Source organism: Peromyscus maniculatus, chromosome 8 (assembly GCF_049852395.1).
Source record: "Peromyscus maniculatus bairdii isolate BWxNUB_F1_BW_parent chromosome 8, HU_Pman_BW_mat_3.1, whole genome shotgun sequence".
NCBI lineage: Eukaryota > Metazoa > Chordata > Mammalia > Rodentia > Cricetidae > Peromyscus > Peromyscus maniculatus.
Window position 1 is genome coordinate 56,204,784 of NC_134859.1, and position 17,475 is coordinate 56,222,258.

At 43.9% G+C, this 17,475-nt stretch overlaps 1 protein-coding gene across 6 annotated transcripts in view; it reads right to left on the reverse strand.

Moving 5' to 3' along the window:
* LOC102920420 (NACHT, LRR and PYD domains-containing protein 1a-like) overlaps window positions 1–17,475 on the reverse strand; it is a 140,992-nt gene that overhangs the window by 16,519 nt on the left and 106,998 nt on the right. For all 6 annotated transcript variants that reach the window (XM_076542800.1, XM_076542799.1, XM_076542802.1 and 3 more), the window contains 7 exons: window positions 14,100–14,270; window positions 13,081–13,251; window positions 10,496–10,585; window positions 8,248–8,339; window positions 6,786–6,918; window positions 5,537–5,760; window positions 409–671 (listed from right to left, as the gene is read on the reverse strand). In XM_076542800.1, the coding sequence (XP_076398915.1) occupies window positions 409–671; window positions 5,537–5,760; window positions 6,786–6,918; window positions 8,248–8,339; window positions 10,496–10,585; window positions 13,081–13,251; window positions 14,100–14,270 (1,144 nt within the window). The remainder of the gene's footprint in view (window positions 1–408; window positions 672–5,536; window positions 5,761–6,785; window positions 6,919–8,247; window positions 8,340–10,495; window positions 10,586–13,080; window positions 13,252–14,099; window positions 14,271–17,475) is intronic.

Genomic DNA, 17,475 nt, shown 5'->3' on the forward strand with positions numbered 1-17,475 from the left:
TGGCTGGTGACACCTCCTGGCTACCCTATGTTCTGTGATACAGATTGTTGAATTATTGGATCTTTTCGTGTTCATTTTGGGAGCAGGGTAGCTGCCCCAGAAAAAGGGAGCTGGCTACAGATTGCCCATGGAGAATTTCCATCCTTCTGATGGGTAGAAAGAGGCTATGGAAAGATGCTTAGGGATTAGTAATTGGGCATCAAATACTCTTTGGGGAGACTCTGGTGGAGGGAGCCACAAGGAGGGCAGAATCACACACACACACACACACACACACACACACACACACACACACACACACACACTCCCTTTATAGAACTATTAAGAATCTCTCCCAGGGGCTCACTAGCTACATCTCAAGTTTTCTCTCAGTCCACCCTGGCCTCATTTTGTGGTCTTTAGTGTTACCTTCCGAATGGTGCAGTCATTAGGGACCAGGTAAAGGTGAAATCTCACATCCTTGAGGTAAAAGTGATAGTAGATCAATGTGGTGGAAGTGATTCGGATGAAGCGTCTAAGAAAAGGAATCTTTCTCAATAGAACTCCCACTAGAGAGAAGCTTGGGTTTTCCAGCACTGCATAATGCTGCTCCACCCTGGCTGGAGTTTCTAGGACCATCCCATGTTCTTTAAAGTGGGCCACACGGAACTGGGAGATGTCCACCTGTCGCTCTGTGAAAGAACAGATCCAAATAAGTAGATTTAATACTTCCATTGAGCCATCCTTGGCTGGAAAAATATCACCCTAGGATTTATAATGACTGTGGTGGTTTGAATGAGAATAGCCACCATAGTTGGTGTAATTGTTTGGGAAGGAATAGGAGGTATGGCCTTGTTGGAGGAGGTAGAGATTTCAAAAACTTGTGGTGTTTCCAATTGCCTTTCTCTCTCCCCCTTGACAATAAGTAAGCTCTCATTTACTGCTCCATTGCCAGGGATGCCTGCTCCCTGCCATGCTCCCTGCCATGATGGTCATGGACTTACCCTCTGATGCTGTAAGAGCCAATAAAATCTTTCTTCTATAAGTTGCTTTAGTTATAATTTCTATTTAGTTTGTATTTATGTTTTGATATTTATGAGAAAAACTATGGTGAAAATTTAAGTTTTATTAATTAACGCCCAGGGACAGTATAGCAGAACTATCAACTGTTTCCTCATTATCAATCACCATGCCAGTGAGGGTGAGTGTGAGCTGTTGCCAGTGGTGACTCATGTAGACTGACCCTCACTGGAGGCAGTTTACCCTTTGCCCTGTCTAGCTGATGGGGGAGCATTTACAGTGGAATGTCTCATCCACAGATGCTATAAAGAATACAGCCTCAGAGGCTACTGTCAGAAACTTCACAATCAGGAGGTTCTCTGAGGCGTTTCCATTACAGCTTCAGTGTCTTGGGTTTGGCAGTGTCCTCTAAATTCTTACAATCAGAATACAGTTTTACTGCTGTGAAAGAGACCCAGGGTACCTTTGTTCACTGAAGACAAACTAGATGGATGTCTGGAACAGCTAATGTCAAATGTGAACTTGATGAAATCTAGAATCAGCTTGGATACAGGCCTCAGAGAATGATAGGAGGAGATTATCTTGATTGGATTAGTTGAGTGTGGAAGACCTATTCACTGTGTGTAGCATCATTCTGTGGACTAGGACACAGGACTGTGTAAAATGGAGAAGGTCACATGAGCACAAGCATTCACTGTTCCCTGCTCGCTCTGTTGACACAAGTTACCAGGTGCCACAAGCTCCACGTTCTCAGACTTCCATGTCATGATGAACTGTCCCTTTGGACTGGAGGAAAACAAATCCTTTCTCTCTTTAGTTTCTTTGGTCAGGTATTTTTGTGAGTTATAAGTAAAGCAGCTTGGGTAGAAAATTGATATCAGGATCCATATTTTTGCTGCAATAAATCTAATCATGTGGTTCTTAAGCCTTTGGAACTATTTTGTGGCTGGAATGTGAAGAGTTTTGTACTTAGGACTAGGAAAGCACTTCCATGCTTACGGGGACATTTGGATGGAAGCAGGAAGACAAGAATGCTGAGAGAGACAGTGGCGACCAGTCCGTGGGGTTGCGGAGAGCAGCAAGGTTTCCATTGGGAACTGTAAAAGGATCCATTCATCCAACAATTTTGTCAGGAATCTAGATGTATTGTGTTAATGCCCCAAATTTGAGTGAGGATGAATTTAAACACAAGGGACTAATTTGGCAGGAGAAGTTTCAGGACAGAAAACATCCAGAATGATTCTACACAATCCGCTGTAACTGCGAGAGAGCAGCGTCACTTAAGGGAAGGCCTCAGTGCAGGTGACAACAGGAAAGGGGTCCCGAGGGAAAATCTCACTCTTCACAGACTCATCTTGTGAAGAACCACATTCATTTAAAGGCAGAAAGCCTGAATTGATGGTGTTCCCTGCTCCACAAATACAAACGCAAATGCAAGGAAGTGTTTCCCATGGCCAGCACATCATACAGCTCTGGTCCAAGGTGGCCACATCTAAAACTGTCAACAGAACTTGGCAGTGATGTTCCTATAGTTTTTTTAGACATGAAAGATGCTGGATTGAGGGGTCACTGAGACATGTTGCACAGTTTCAGAAAGCAGCTGAGGCCAGGCAATGTGCCTGAGTCAAAGATCCTGCAAGGAGGACCTGAGAGCTCAATCTATGGACCTTTGAAAGTGAAGCCTAAGGTGGAATGGACATCCTAGGATGTTGGAGAAGCCAGAACCACATTTTTTTTCTGCTAAATAAAGTTTTAGACACAGAGTAGAGAGATTGCCTAAAGAGAGGTTGTGTGTGTTTCATGTTGTAGAACTGGAAGGTTGGAGCTACACTTTGGAGTCCAGTGAATGACATCATGAGCTGCATAGCTGGACAAGGAGCTGCAGGAGTTGTTGTTTATGCTGATGGAGTTTTTGTCTTGCTGTGGTCTGATCATTCCTTCATTCCTTGATTCTTCTAATTTTGAATGGCAATGTTTATTCTGTGCCGTTGTATGTTGGAAGTATGTAACTTTTTTTTTTATTTTAAAGAAGCTCATATTTAAGACATTGTTTTGAATCTCAGAGAAGAGGCAGTCTTTATGGGCTTTTAAACTGTTGGAATTTTTAAGGACTATGGGGACCTTTGAAATTATATTTTGCTTTGTGAGACAAAATAGAAACTTTAGAGACATGAGGTAGAAAGTTACGAATTAAAGTGATGTGCTTGAATGTCAAGTTGACACTGGGTGGAATCATGATGTTGAATCTCACTTGCCAACTTGATGTGACCCCTGCTAATGGAGGCACCGCTCTGCAGTCCACCATTTCCTGTCCCTTCAGCCCCAAGTTTCCTTCCAACGTGGTACAGCTTAGGATTTCCATCAATGACATGCCAGCTAATAGTTTTGCATGGAATCACACAGCACCCTAATGTACCCTGTGTGACATTTCTTGAGCTTGACACCCAAATCAGCACCAGATCCTCGACTTGCCTAGGCCTTGAGCTATGTTATTTTGACAGAGTCTCAAGAGGTGCTGTATCTCTCCAACTTCCCTTCTTCCTAGGGTAAACGATAGTCATGACCTTCCCAGACTTGAGGGGAATGTGAGGTGCTGGGGTTTTTATTAAGACCAGATTTCCTGAGGCATCTAAGATGACTTGGTAAGTTTTTCCATTTGTTTTCTCATTTTGGGTTTTTAGATACAGAGATTCACTCTGTATCTCTAGTTAGAAGTCACAGCACTCTTGCCTAGCCATTGAACTCTGGGACCACAGGTATGTGCCACCACCTGTACGTGTGACTATCCTTCCTACACATATTGTCCTTCTATAACCTTTAACGGAATCACATATATTGATTTTCCAACTGTGTAGTTCTCTGATCTGAGAGTGGGAGTAAGAAATAGGAAAGGTGGTGTCCTGCAGGGAAGAGCTTGAGTGGTGACTGGGCAAGTGATCTTGGGGAGACCAGGAGCCCTGTGTGGTCCTGCTGGACTGGCCTCATTAGACATACTGGGGAGGCATTATCTGGGTAGCAGTACTCATATATCAGGGTCTCATGTGTTTATGAATGTGACTATTGTTTTTATTTGTTTTGTGAGTTCTTTTCAGCTGAGTCCTGCTTGTTTTCCTCATCTTCATTTGTGTTCATCGTTTGGCCTTGACATTTAATGTGAACATTTTAATCTGATGGGTGCTTTGTTTTCTGTTCATGGGTTCTTCTATCAGCTAGAACAGTCTGTATTTCTTCTTTAGTTTTTATGGCTTCTTCACCTGTTGGGTTTCCCCTCTTAACCTACTCCTCATCTTCATCGCCATGAACAAACACTGTCTTCCTCTGCTGTGGGCTGGATTCTCCTGGTCTCTATGGTGGGCCTATTGCTGTGCTCCTTGAAGCAGGAGAGGAATTTCGATCATTAGCCACTTGCACAACACCTGGTTCCTTGTTGTTGCTACTTTTTACTTTCTTATATTTTTGGTTGTGAGCCTAGCCTTTAACGGCTGAGCCATCTCTCCAGCCTGCTTTTTCCTTTCTTAAACATAGTCTGGCTGTATAGTCTAGGCTGCTCTTGAATTCTAAATTCTCCTGTCTCAGCCTCAGGAGATGTGGGATTATAGACATATAGTAATAGCTTTCTTTATGAGATCTTTCACTGAGAACATTGTATTTATCAAAACATCTTCTTTTTGGTTATATTCTGTGGTTGTTTAGCTTAGTGTTCTTGTGGGATTCCTATCAGTAGGAGTGGGTGTCTCTGATTCTTTTCTGTTCTCAGGACCATTTTCCTCTTTCTCTGTTGCCTCATCTACCCTTGAAATGAGGGCTTATTGCAACTTGTTATACTGTCTTTAGTTGATGTCACTTTGTCCTTGGTTCTTTTCTGAAGGGAAATAGAGGACCAGTGGATCTGGAGGAGAGGGGAGGAGACAGGTAACAGTGAGGAGTGGAGAAAAGGAAGGCTGAAGTTGGGATGTATTGTATGAGAGAAGAATAAATAAAAATAAAAAAGTATTCTGAAGGATTATTTGGAGATCATGGAGTTTGGGACACTTTATGAGCCCCCCTCTTTTTGTAGGAAACCCCTCTTCTTGTGTTCAAATGAATTTGGTGACATCACTTTTCTCTGCCTGTGGCAGGTAACGGCTTATAGCGTTGGTAGACTCTGGGTACCAAATGATCCTTGTCAGTTTCCTTAGTCTTACCTTGCAACACTCTCTTCAAATTTCTCAGTTTATTCTCACTTCCCTGCTGGGGCCCCAAGGCACATGTTGGGTAAAGAGCACTTAATAATCACCAGCTAATATTGGTACTGAGTAAATATACTTCAGGTAAAACAGAAATAAAATCATAAGGCCGGGAGACATGTGCTTCAAAGAAGATACATCAGACAAGAAGTGATGACAAAACATCTGTGTCCACCTTCATAACCTGCTGTGCTAAGTGTGTTAAGGAAGCCATGAGACCTTTCCACATCACCACCATTCTATAGTCTGCAATATGACCTGTCAACTCCTCCCATTACCACCCCTCTACTCCTTATGCTTCCCTTGGTTACCTTGGAGAGCCACAAAATGAGGGAGGTGCACAGCAGCCACAGCTCCCTGCTCAGCCTTGATGTCAAACAGAGGCCCAGCCACCATGTGACTGTGCTGCAAGGGAGTCTTGTCCAGGTGTTGGCTCCAGGCACAGAATCCAATCTCGATGGTCACGGCCCTTGTCACCACAAAGCGGAGTCCTGTGTTGGGACAGTGGTAGGAACCAGGCACAGGGAACTGAACTCTAGAAGAGGGAGAGGCAGACACCAGTGAGCACCAGCTCTGCTCCTCTGCTGGGTGCAGACCCAGGGCAGGGCTGGGGACACAGTAGACTTCAGCCAGATGGCTCTGAGGTCTGGTTCCTCTGCTGTGTGTGGATCCCTGACTAAGTCATTTAACCCTCAAATCTGTTTCCTCATCTGTACACAGGGGCAACAAGGACAACACCATCCTATGGACCTGTGAGTACCAAGTGATCTATAGAAAACCTACAAGTAACACACACATAGAGCAGTTGGATATGCCTGTGATGATGATGAGGGTGATGAAAGAGGTGTGTGTGTGTGTGTGTGTGTGTGTGTGTGTGTGTGTGTGTGTGTGTATGTGTTAATTTCTGGGAATCAAGCTAGGACCTTGCACACTAGCCAAATGTACTGAGGTACATTTTCAGTTTTTAAGACTTTAAGTTGCTCAAATAAATATTTAAGGATATTTAAGAGATAAGAGAATCCAAATATAATGAGGGGACTAATGCTGTTTATATCATGAATAAAATAATCTGCAGAAAAACCACAATTCAGATACTGAGCCAAGTTGAACACAGACTGTTTAGATGGGATGAAGGACTCTTGTCAGCTCTGTTGATGTGGTAATGGTGTGCTGGTCATGGAAGATGAGGTCCTGTCTTAACTATGGGGGAGGCATAGTGAAATGTTTGTGTGTAAAGTCACCTGATGTCCTGGACTCACAATACCGTGACAAAGGAGAAATATGTGTAGTTAAAACAAACTTGGAAAAATGGTTGCTGGAGGTGAATAATTGGACAGGGAAAATCTTATGTTCTCCAGTTTTGTAAATGTTTGAAAATTTTATGAAAAAGACCTCTGTTTTTATAACAGCCCAAACTTCTTATTTCAGTCCTTGCCTTGCTTCTTGGATTGGTAAGGTGAGGAGGAGACACAGTAGAGACTAGGTGGGTGTTATCTGTGGGGATCCCTTGTGGAAAGTGTGCTGGGGAAAGTCAGCCTTTGCCAGGCAGAGCTCACTCACCGGTACAGGTTCCTCTCACTGTCAACCACCTCAGTAGCCACAGGTCCTGTAGGGCCCCAGAAGTCATCTTCAGTCCCCAGTGGTTCCAGGTGCTTGTCTCTTGGGGAGTCCGGTGGAGATGGATTGAAGGGCTCTGTAGTAGTAAATTGTGAGTACCACTCCTCTGGAAGAGGCTAGGAAGTGGTAACTTTATGTCTCCTCAGCCCTCCCTAGTACTGGCCCAAGGCTGAACTCTGTATTCCAGGTTGGCCCGCCTAGGTTTTACCAGGAAGTGTGTCTACAGACTTTATTGTTTATTGCTGTTCCTGAGTTTACCTTCTATGTATGTATGTATGTATGTATGTATGTATGTATGTATGTATGTATGTATGTATCTATCTATCTATCTATCTATCTATCTATCTATCTATCTATCTATCATCTTTCTACATACTATATACATACAAATGTACACACACACACACACACACACACACACACACACACACACACACAGTGTTTTGTATAATTTTCTTACAATTGCTTGCCTTCTAAGCAATTCTACCGCCCTATTATCTGCTCCCAACCCAGCTCTTGTGTTTCATTTCCTATTGGTCCAGAAGTGTTGATTTTCCTAACATGTCTTCAGTGGGTAGGTTGTGAAAAGAATCTCAATGAGAAGATGAATGAGCATGGATGGAGGTGAGTCCCAGGCCATAGCAGCTCAGAATGAGACATGGAGCCCTGGTACAGAGCCTGATGCCAGCCAGAGATTGATAGAGGGGCATCGCCAGCCCCCAAGGCTGGGAGAGAAGGAAGCAGTCCTCCCTCTGTGTTCTAGTTGAGGAAGATCTTTATAGGGTGGGCTCTTTGTGCAGAACTGTACTGTTTGATGTCAGAGACAGGGAATAGAAATGAGTTCCAGCACATCTGAGATCATGTCTTCTCTATGTGACAGGTAAACTGCACCCATGAAATCTCAACAATATCACTGCCTCTGCAAGATCTGCACAATGACAACAACATTTGTAATGCTATGTCACAAGGCCCCAGTCACAGATAACAGCCGCTAGAGAGGCAGTACTAGAATAACATCAGTCTTCTTCAGAAAGTACTCCATAATAGGTTATCCAATCCCAAATGTTCAACCTTAAACATATATACATGACCAACTCCAAATGGGGTTATTAGGCTGTATTAATATATACATATACATACATAAGTATATTCACACATATATTTAACAATAATATTTAAGAAGAATTCATGAATTAGAGAGAGAGAGAGAGTTTGTAGGTGGGTCACAGGAAGACAGGTGGGCAGATAGAGGGGTGGAAATAATCTAAATACAGTACCCATATTCATGTTTAAAATTCTAAACAACAAAAACAAAATAAATTAAAAAAAAGAAATTATGACTTCTCCTTCTAGATGTCTCTTCATCTAGTATTTATAATGCTCTGGGTCTAAACCCATCACATACCTGCCTGTAGTCTCTGCCACTTAAATGAGTTTGGATTATCATCCATTTCTTCTCCATCGATGTTCTTTGAAGGATCCATCACACGTGGCTTCCTATACACAGACAAGTTCTTTCCCTCAGATGTCAGGAAAACCCAGGGAAATTAGGGTTTTGTACATGATATTCCCGTGTAAAATCCAAGTCATTTGAACTTGAACTCATCCCACGCTTTTTTTTCTGGGTTGTATCCCTAAGAATGCCCCCATCCTCCTGGGTGTCCACACCCCAGAACTGGGATCATCTCAACCCCTCTTTTGCTCAAGTTTGAATGTGTATCCCAGTGTTCATACATTAGTAAGTTAATCCCCAAAGTCACAGTGCTTATTGGATGAAGGATAAGACACTATGAGATCATGAGTGCTCTGCTTTAACAAAGGAGTTAATGTCATCATCACAGGAATAGATTCCTGTGGCCTAACAGGACTTGTCACTAAAGCCACCTTGGCCTCTCACTCTCAGCTGTTCCAATTGCACAATAGAATGGAACAGGAAGAAGAGCTTATCTGGATGTAGGGTCCATGCCCTTACCTTTCTCTGTATCCAGAACTGCAAGAAATAATCTCAAGTCGTACGTTAAATGCCCAGTGTCAGACATTGAGTTATAGTTACACAAAACAAACAAATAATCACTCACCCTAAATGCCAATCATCTAGACAGTGCCTCCCAAATCTCTCTCCTTTCTGTTCTCTACTCTCCCCCTCCACAGACTCCATCCTTGTCCTAGGAACGAGTGAGCAGTGTCCTGAACTTCTGTAGAATCCTTTGACAGGTGTCCCTGCTTCTGATCTGGTCCCTACTAGCTCATTTTCTACATAGCAGCTGACCATAAAAAGTGGGTAGAGATGCCCCTTCATGGCCGAGGCACTGGAATGCCTTTCATTTCCCCTGGGGAGAAGCAGAAGGTTCTTGCCATGGTTCATAGTTCTTGCTGTGGCCCCGGTTCCTCTCCAGGCCCTCCTATGTCATCCTTTCCTGCTCACTGACATCTAGAACAGTGGCTCTGAAATCACTGTGTTAAAATGTCACCTGGACAGCCTGCTAAATCAGAGAGTTCACTAAAGGAAGCTGCCTCACTGGAGATTCTGAGTCAGCAGCGATGGATTGGGGCCTGAGAACCTGCATTTCATCATTCCATATGATGGTGAGGTAGAGCAGATGGTCCCACACATTGTTTCCTGTCCCTCAATGAGCTGCTCTCTCTGCTCCCTTACAATCTCTATGTCTGCCTGGAATTTTCATTTCTAATCTTTGTGAATTCACCTCAGCTCACCTCAGCTTTGGATGAGTTCAGAGAGTCCAACACTGTAAAAATATGGTTCCCAGGTACAATTATATGACTGTGGGAGAACAAGTGTCTCCTCCCTGCTGGACTGAGATAGCAAATGTTGGGCAATGTGTGTCTTGCTCACTGATGTGCACTCAGATCTCAAAACAGTGTATGATGCACAGTAGGTCTGCAGGAATGTCTGTTCAATGAGAGGCTGACCCTCCTAAGTCTTTAGTACACCCTCCATTCAAGTGTGTCACAGCAGCTAGGAACTTGAGAACAGATGGAATTCATGGTCATGAACTGAACTGTGCCAAAGTGGGAGAACATGGGGCTTCAGCACAGTCTCTGGAGTGGAAGATGACTTTCCTGTCCTGTGACTTCTCCATCATACAGTGTATGTGTGTGTGTGTGTGTGTGTGTGTGTGTGTGTGTGTGTGTGTGTGTGTGTGTAGTTTGGACAGTGATACACATCATGTTTTTTTCCCCAAGAGTCTTTCTGTCTGTGTCTTTCTCTCCTAGTTTTGGTGACTGTTTTCATTGTCTAGTGGTCTGGGTTCACTGCTGGGTACTATTATCTATTATTATCACCCTGGCTGTGCCAGAGGACTCACGACTAACTCAGCTTTTCATATTCTTTTTTTCCAATTGAATAAATTAAGAGGGCATGCTATAATGATTTTATTTTTTGAACATAAACAACCATAACACACACACACACACACACAGACACACACGCAGACACAGACACAGAAACACACACACACACACACACACACACACACACACACCTTTCTCACTCTGGTCACTGTGGTTTTCTGGTTTCTGTGTGTATCTGCTTGTTTTTTCCATCACCACTGGACACTTTTCCCATCTCTCAGCTCATCAGAATCCACATAGTGCCTGGGTTAACCAATAGGAGTTCTGTGTCCACTCCTTACCATGTGCTGGAGATGAGCAGCTGTGGATTCTCTGCCTCCAGGGCCCTGAGCTTCTTCATCACCTGGTCACTGAGAGGGGCCCGGTCCAGCCTGCAAGCACAAGAGGGGGCTGTTTCTTCTGGGATCCACCACAGGATCATGAGGCCTCAGGGTCCAGGATCCTGGACTCTGTTGTCTATAGATGGAGCCAGTGAGGAGACTTATTAAGGCTTATTTGTGATTCAAAACCAGAACAAAGGATGGAGAGTAGCAGGCTGCGTGGAGGGAGATGTGTCCATGACACAGTGTCAGTGGGGCTTGGTCAGTGTGCAGGAAGATCTGAATCTAGGATGAGGACATTTGGAACTTTCCAGAGCTGAAACAAAGGTCTTACTCTTTATACCCCTCCTCCACAGTTCAGTCATTGGAAATAGACTGTTTGGGGAAAAGGAACATGGCCATAGATGAGGGGATTCTTGTTGGCAAAGGGCCACACAGTAGCCATCAGGATATTCAGTGACTGGAGGTCATGGTCATATCCCCCAAAGGGAATCTGGGTAGCTCTTCAAAGTAAACACATAGTGCTGGGATCATGGGTATTCTCCTTGAGGGAAAGGGCCTTGGTTCCATTCTAACCTCCCTCCACGTTCCCTCTGGTGTTAAGGGAGGAAGCCTTGTTCTTACACAGCAGCCACTACCTGAGGTCTGCTGGTCCCATTCTTATGATCCTTAAGTTCCAGCATTTCTGGTGTTAGGGTAGTGACTTCTCTGGGTTTCCACATCCTCAGTCCATAACCAGAGCTATATCACTCCCATCTGCCTATTGTGAGGTACAGATAATACAGGATGGGGTAGCTTCCTGAACCCATGAGAGGCTGAGCAATGTCACATGCAACAGACACCAGCTCCGAACAGGCTCTTCAGCCTGTGAGAAACAGTCATGTCTAAAAGCAGGTTGGGGAACAAAGGTGCCGAGCAGCTGGGCCAGTTTCAGCTCCGAGAGAGGTGGAAAGAAGACCCTTCACTGCTTCTGTGCATCTAAACCAGAGAGCTGGAGAGATGGCTCAGTGGTTAAGAACACATACTGCTCTTCCAGAGGACCTGAGTTCAATTCCCAGAACCCACATCAGGCAGCTCATATCTACCTGTAACTCCAGTTCTGGGGGATTTTGACTCCTCTGGTCTCTGAGGGCACCTGCATTCACATATACCAGTGGTTCTTAAACTTGTGGGTTGTGATTTGTGTGTGGAGATGTCTAATGATCCTCTCACAGAGGCTGCCTATGGACATTGGAAATATCATATATTTACATTAAAATTTGTATCATTAGCAAAATTATAGTTATAAAGTAATGAAGAAATAATTTTATGGTTTTGTGTCTCCAAAACATGAGGAGCTGTATTAAAGTGTTACAGCATTAGGAAGGTCAAAACCACTGGCATATACATACACAAGATTAACATGATAATAACAATAACAATAATAATAACAACAATAATAGAGTTGAAGCAGAAGGCCTAACAGAGGGAAGTCCCAGGGCATAGTACAGCTGGATTTTTCCTGTTGTCTGAAAGAACCAGAAGATTGGATAATGGGGTTGAGAACCTCTGTGGTTCTCTGAGCCCATGAAGGGCACTGGCCAGCCACCTCTGGGAAGTTCACTAGAAACTGGCTGTGGGCTGTGCTGGGGAGGTGGAGGGAAAGGAGAGGGAGAAGCTCAGAGACGGCATGAAGGGGCTGAGTGGAGGACCAGGGTCTCCAGGGCTGTAGTTTGGAGGCTTCTGAGCTTGTGTGATACTGTAGTGAAGGGGGAATGGCAGCATTTCTGGTACAGAGGACTGTCTCAGGCTGCTGTAGTGAAACCTGGTGACTCTCCAGAGCTCCAGCCTCTTTCTGTTCCAGAGCTTTCCCCAACTCTGCCTTTGTCTGGGCCCTGGACTCAGCATGGTCCAACCAAGTCCTATTTCCACTTTAGGATTCAAAAAGCCATCCTGAGCCATTCAATAAAATCTCATCTCTCACAGCATGACATTCTCACAATACTGTCACCTCCATGGCATTCAGCAGAGCTTGTCAGTACAGAGTCATGTGCTGGTGTTTGTTTGATGTCTGTCTCTTTCCACATAGCTTCAGGGGAACAGAGCCACGTGTGTTTGCAATTGTATCCCTAGGGTCTGGGCCAATGCTTACACATAGAGGGCCTGATATAAATGCCTGCATGGATTCATGAATGAATAAATGGTTGAAGTATTGTCCTAGAGTAAGGCAAACCTCGGAGTCTTTCAGGATACACAGCCTTGCTAATACATGTGATTCCACTGTGTCCAGATACCTACCTGGTATTATCTGTGTTTTTACATATGTACATTCTGTGTCATTACAATCTATGAGGTGGATATGACATTCTATTTAATAGATGAGGAAACTGAGTTTTAGAGAAGACAATGACTTACCCAAGTCCCAGGGTAGTAGTGGCACAGCTGTCAGGAGCTAAGCTGACTGTGCATTATCTGTCCCTTTTCTTTTCTATGTCTTGTCATGTAGTAATGCACCTGTGTCTCTTCCCTTACCTCCTGCTCAGAGGGAATCTCAGGTCATTACTTACCGCAGGATTCTGAGTTTGCAGGCAGGATTCCTGAGCTCTTCACATAGAAGCCTCACACCATGGTTGCCCAGGTCATTCAGCTGTAGGTCTAGCTCAGCCAGGCTGGAGCTGGCCCTGAGCAGAGAGGCCAGGACCACACAGTGGCTGGATGTGAGGCTACAGTTGACAAGCCTGCATGGGAGATGCTCACCATTAGCTTCTCCAGGCTCACTGCTCTTGGGAACTGAGCTCAGGTCTCCCTTTGTGAGCCCTGGTGTGCTATGCTAGCAGTGTTTAGCTCTTTGGAGTGACCTTTCTAGTCTGGGTGGATAATCCATGCTTCCCAAAGCTGAGCTGCAGGAGCAATGACTACAGGTTGGGGACCACTGCTCTGCTGTGACGGGCCATGCAGAGCTCCACAAGGCCCAGAACAGCTCACTGGTATATTTCAAGAATCATCTGAAGAGAAATTCACGAGCCATAGAATAAGGCATGATCTAACTTGGCATGCAAAATCTTAATAAAGATGGAGTCCATAGAGACAGAGTAGATGGGGGGAGTCGGAGGAGGGATAAGAGGGGGATCTGTGTTTGGAATGTAAAATGAATAAAAATGAAAATAATTAATAATAATAATAGTAGTAGTAGTAGTAGTAGTAGTAGTAGTAGGCTGGTTACAAGGGCAGAGAGCAGGAGGAAACCAAGAGAAGCCATTCCCTGGGCCTGGAGCTTTCTCCCCGTGGGCTTCCCTTTGTTTCTGTGTTCTTCAGCTCTCCTAGTCCCTTTCTCAGGAAGTTTGCTCCACTGAAGACCTCACGGGCCTGTTGGTAGTGGGATTCCTTGATGAATGTCAGTATCTCATGATCCCCAAGAACAGAATCCCATTTGTTTATCATAGCCAATCTGGCATCTGTCACAGGTGTGGCCAAGAAAGTTTGGTGAATATTTGATGAATATCAATCCCCACCCTAGACTCAGGTTTTGCATTTGGTCTCCATTTCATCCAACCCTGCTTCAGGGGAGAATCGAGGTCAGACTCACAACAATGTCCTAAGATGACATCCAGAGCATCTCAGGGTCCTACGAAGACTCCACAGTGCAAAGAGGCTCACTGGATTTCCACTTAGGTCCAGCTCCTCCAGGCTTCCTGTGAACTCAAGAGTGGAGAAGAGAATCTTCCAACTGGTATCTGTGATAGGGTTCCACCTGGACCTGAAGGAGAGAGATATGGGGGGAGGTAATGAGGGATGTAACTTGTGTGTCCATGGTTTGAGGTGCACATTTTTACACAGCACACTTAAGTTTCTGTTATCCTGAGCACCAGGCCTCAATATGCCATTTCCAAGATTCACCAGCTTTTACATACATCCAACATCTGGATCCTCTCCTCTGGGTGGTTCCTCATCTACATCCTTATCATAGCATGTTGTATGTCTGTTTCTGACTATTCTAGGTGTCCCACAGGGTATGAACTGGTGGCTGGCATCTTTTATTTTTAATCTACCGTACTAAGCACAGGGTCTGGCACAAAGGAGGACCTTGTTAACTCAGACAGTCTTCTTCCTTTTGATGTGACTACAACCCCTTCCCCTGGAACAGAATTCTAGTGTCTCATGAAGGAAAACTAGAAAGGGGAGGTGGAAAGAGAGCTCAGTAGAGATGGCTGAGCATGACTGTGATGGGATGTTAAGCATGATTATAAACACTACAGATGTGTTGGTTCACATGGTCCCTACATCTTTACAAGAATAGAAGACTGCAGAGAAGAGAGAGAGAGAGAGAGAGAGAGAGAGAGAGAGAGAGAGAGAGAAAGAGAGAGAGAGAGAGAGAGAGAGAGAGAGAGAGAGAGAGAGAGATCAGCTCATAGTGGTAGTGCATTCCTTTAATGTGAAAAACCAAACATATGAAGGCAGGAAAATTGTGAGTTCTAGGCCAGCCTAAGCTACAACCCTGAAGAGGCTAGGAGCAACTCCAAGCCTGGCCTGTGCAATGTTTTATCCCAAACACTATAAATGGAACAAAATAATAACAAACTAAAAAAATGCAACCCCAGAAACACTTATGAAAAATGTCTAACTTTAACTGTAACAAAAGGTAAAGGATATTTCATTCCAATTGTACAAAACCAAAGAACTGTCAGGGAAACCAAATACTAAACTTTGAAGTGTGGTGCTTTTTTAAAGGCTTATTTATTTTTTACTTTATGTTCACACTTGTATTCTTCCCTGTCCTTGTGTACTCTGTACATGCAGAAATCTGCAGATGATAGAATCAGGGTCTTGGATCCTCTGGGAATGTAGTTAAAGGTGGTTGTGAGCTATATGATGTGGGTGCTGGGAATGGATCCACATTCTCTACAAGACCAGTAAATGGTCTTAAACATGGAACCACTCTCCCAGCTCTCAAAGGATAATAGTTTCGGTGCATGATTAGTATTTGCACTGAGTAAAAGTGGAACTTCAGAATATATTGTTCAAAAATCAAGAGGTGTCTTAGGAGCCCCACAGAGAAATTGCTCACCTTGCTATCTTTGATACCTTAATTCCCTGGGCTGGTCCTTTCCCTTCCCTTGGCTTTGGACAGTCTCCACCTCTGAAGTGTTTCCCTTGTGTGCGATGACCTCTTGCTTGTCTCCCTACCTTGTCTGGCTGACATTTCCTCTCAACGTTCCCTTCTCTAGCAGCTGAAGCCTCTCTTTTTCCCATGGGGTTGTCCCAGGATCCTAAGGCCACTGTCTTTTGTAAACAGGATGGTGTTCCTGGTTTCTCCTGCTGTGTCTGGCCTGTCTCTGTACCTACTTCGAATTCTTCTGAAGGTCCACATCAGACCACTTCTACTTGCAACATCAGTATCAAGGTCACTTAGTAACAATCTTAAATGTCTAAGACCAGAAAAATGGTCCAATTGGCCAAGATATTCTCCCTAGGAAATATTGTAATGCCATTCAGAATGTTAAGTAGACGTTTAGTAAACAGAGAAGACAGTCTGAATTCATTAAGAATATAACCATGAGTATAAGATACTGTGTGGCTCAGTTATACTGTAGAAAAGTATATAGAAAAAAGATTAAGAGGTATACTCCAATTCTTTACTTCATGCTTTATACAAAATCTAGGATCTTGAGATTCCTAACTGTGGTGTTTTGAATGAGATGTGACCAAGAGTCATGGGTATTTGAATGCTTTGTCCTCAATTGGTGGGACTATTTAAGAAATCTTGGGAGGTATGGCTTTGTGTAAGGAAATATGTTACAGGGGGAAGGATTTAAGTTTCAAAGTCTAGAGCCATTTCTCACATATCCCTTCTGCCTCCTGATGGTGGTTCAAGAATGATCCCTCAGCTGGGGCTCCAGTTACATCCTTTCCCTCTGCCAAAATGGACTCTGATTCTTCTGGAGCCATAAACCCAAGTAAACTCTTCTATAAGTTGCCTTGGCCATGGTGTTTTTATCACAGCAACAGAAAATTAACCAACACTAGACAATCTCTCTATCAATGAGTTCCATCCTTAGCCATTAATATTTTGAGACAGTGTCACACTATGTAGCCCAGGCTGGACTGGGACTACTGGTCTTCTTGACTCAGCCTTCTGAGTTTGGGATGACAGGTGTGCATGACCAAGCTCAGTTAACCCAAATTTTAATGCTGTCCTGTCTGATAAATGGAATTCTGGAGGATACTAATTTATTTTGTTTGGATAATTGATATATCTTACTCTTCTAAAACAAGTATGTTTTAAATTAGGACCTACTAGTCATATAAAATGAGTCATTGAGACAACTTTACTTATGTGTGTGACACAGTTTGATCACATCTGTGCTCTCTGACCCATTTTCTTTCTACTCTTCATCCCCTTCCTGTTCTCTAACAGCTGCTCCACTACTTTTAAGTCATTTACTTTTCATGTGGGCTTTTGTTGTGTTGTTTGTGTTGTTCAGACTGGTGTCAAAGCCAGAACTGTAGAAATCTTCCAGTTTTAGCCACCAGAATGATGGGATTTCAAATGTATGCTGGCCAAGCCCAGCTCAGCTTATCTGGGGAAAAGCTACAATGTGTAGAAACAGAAGACTCAAAGAAAAAAACATCTCTTACTCTGAGAATCTCTCCCTTTCTGGTCCACTTGAGTGAGCATCCCCTTCCCTGATACCCAGTATGTGCCTGATCAATGCAAGAGTCACACTCTATGTAATTAGTGTACTTGACTGACTTAGCTCCACTTTTTGATGTCCATAGGAAGCACCTGTATATTTCTTCCTGTAATTGATTGGTAGGGCCTGCCATGAAATGAGTGCTTAATGAATATTGATGGTGTGCATCATCTAGAGGGGAGAGAGACACGTTCTGGTACTGAGTCACCAATACACCACAGTGGAATAGGAAGTGTATCTTGCTACTGGTATTGGCAAGAAATTAGGAAG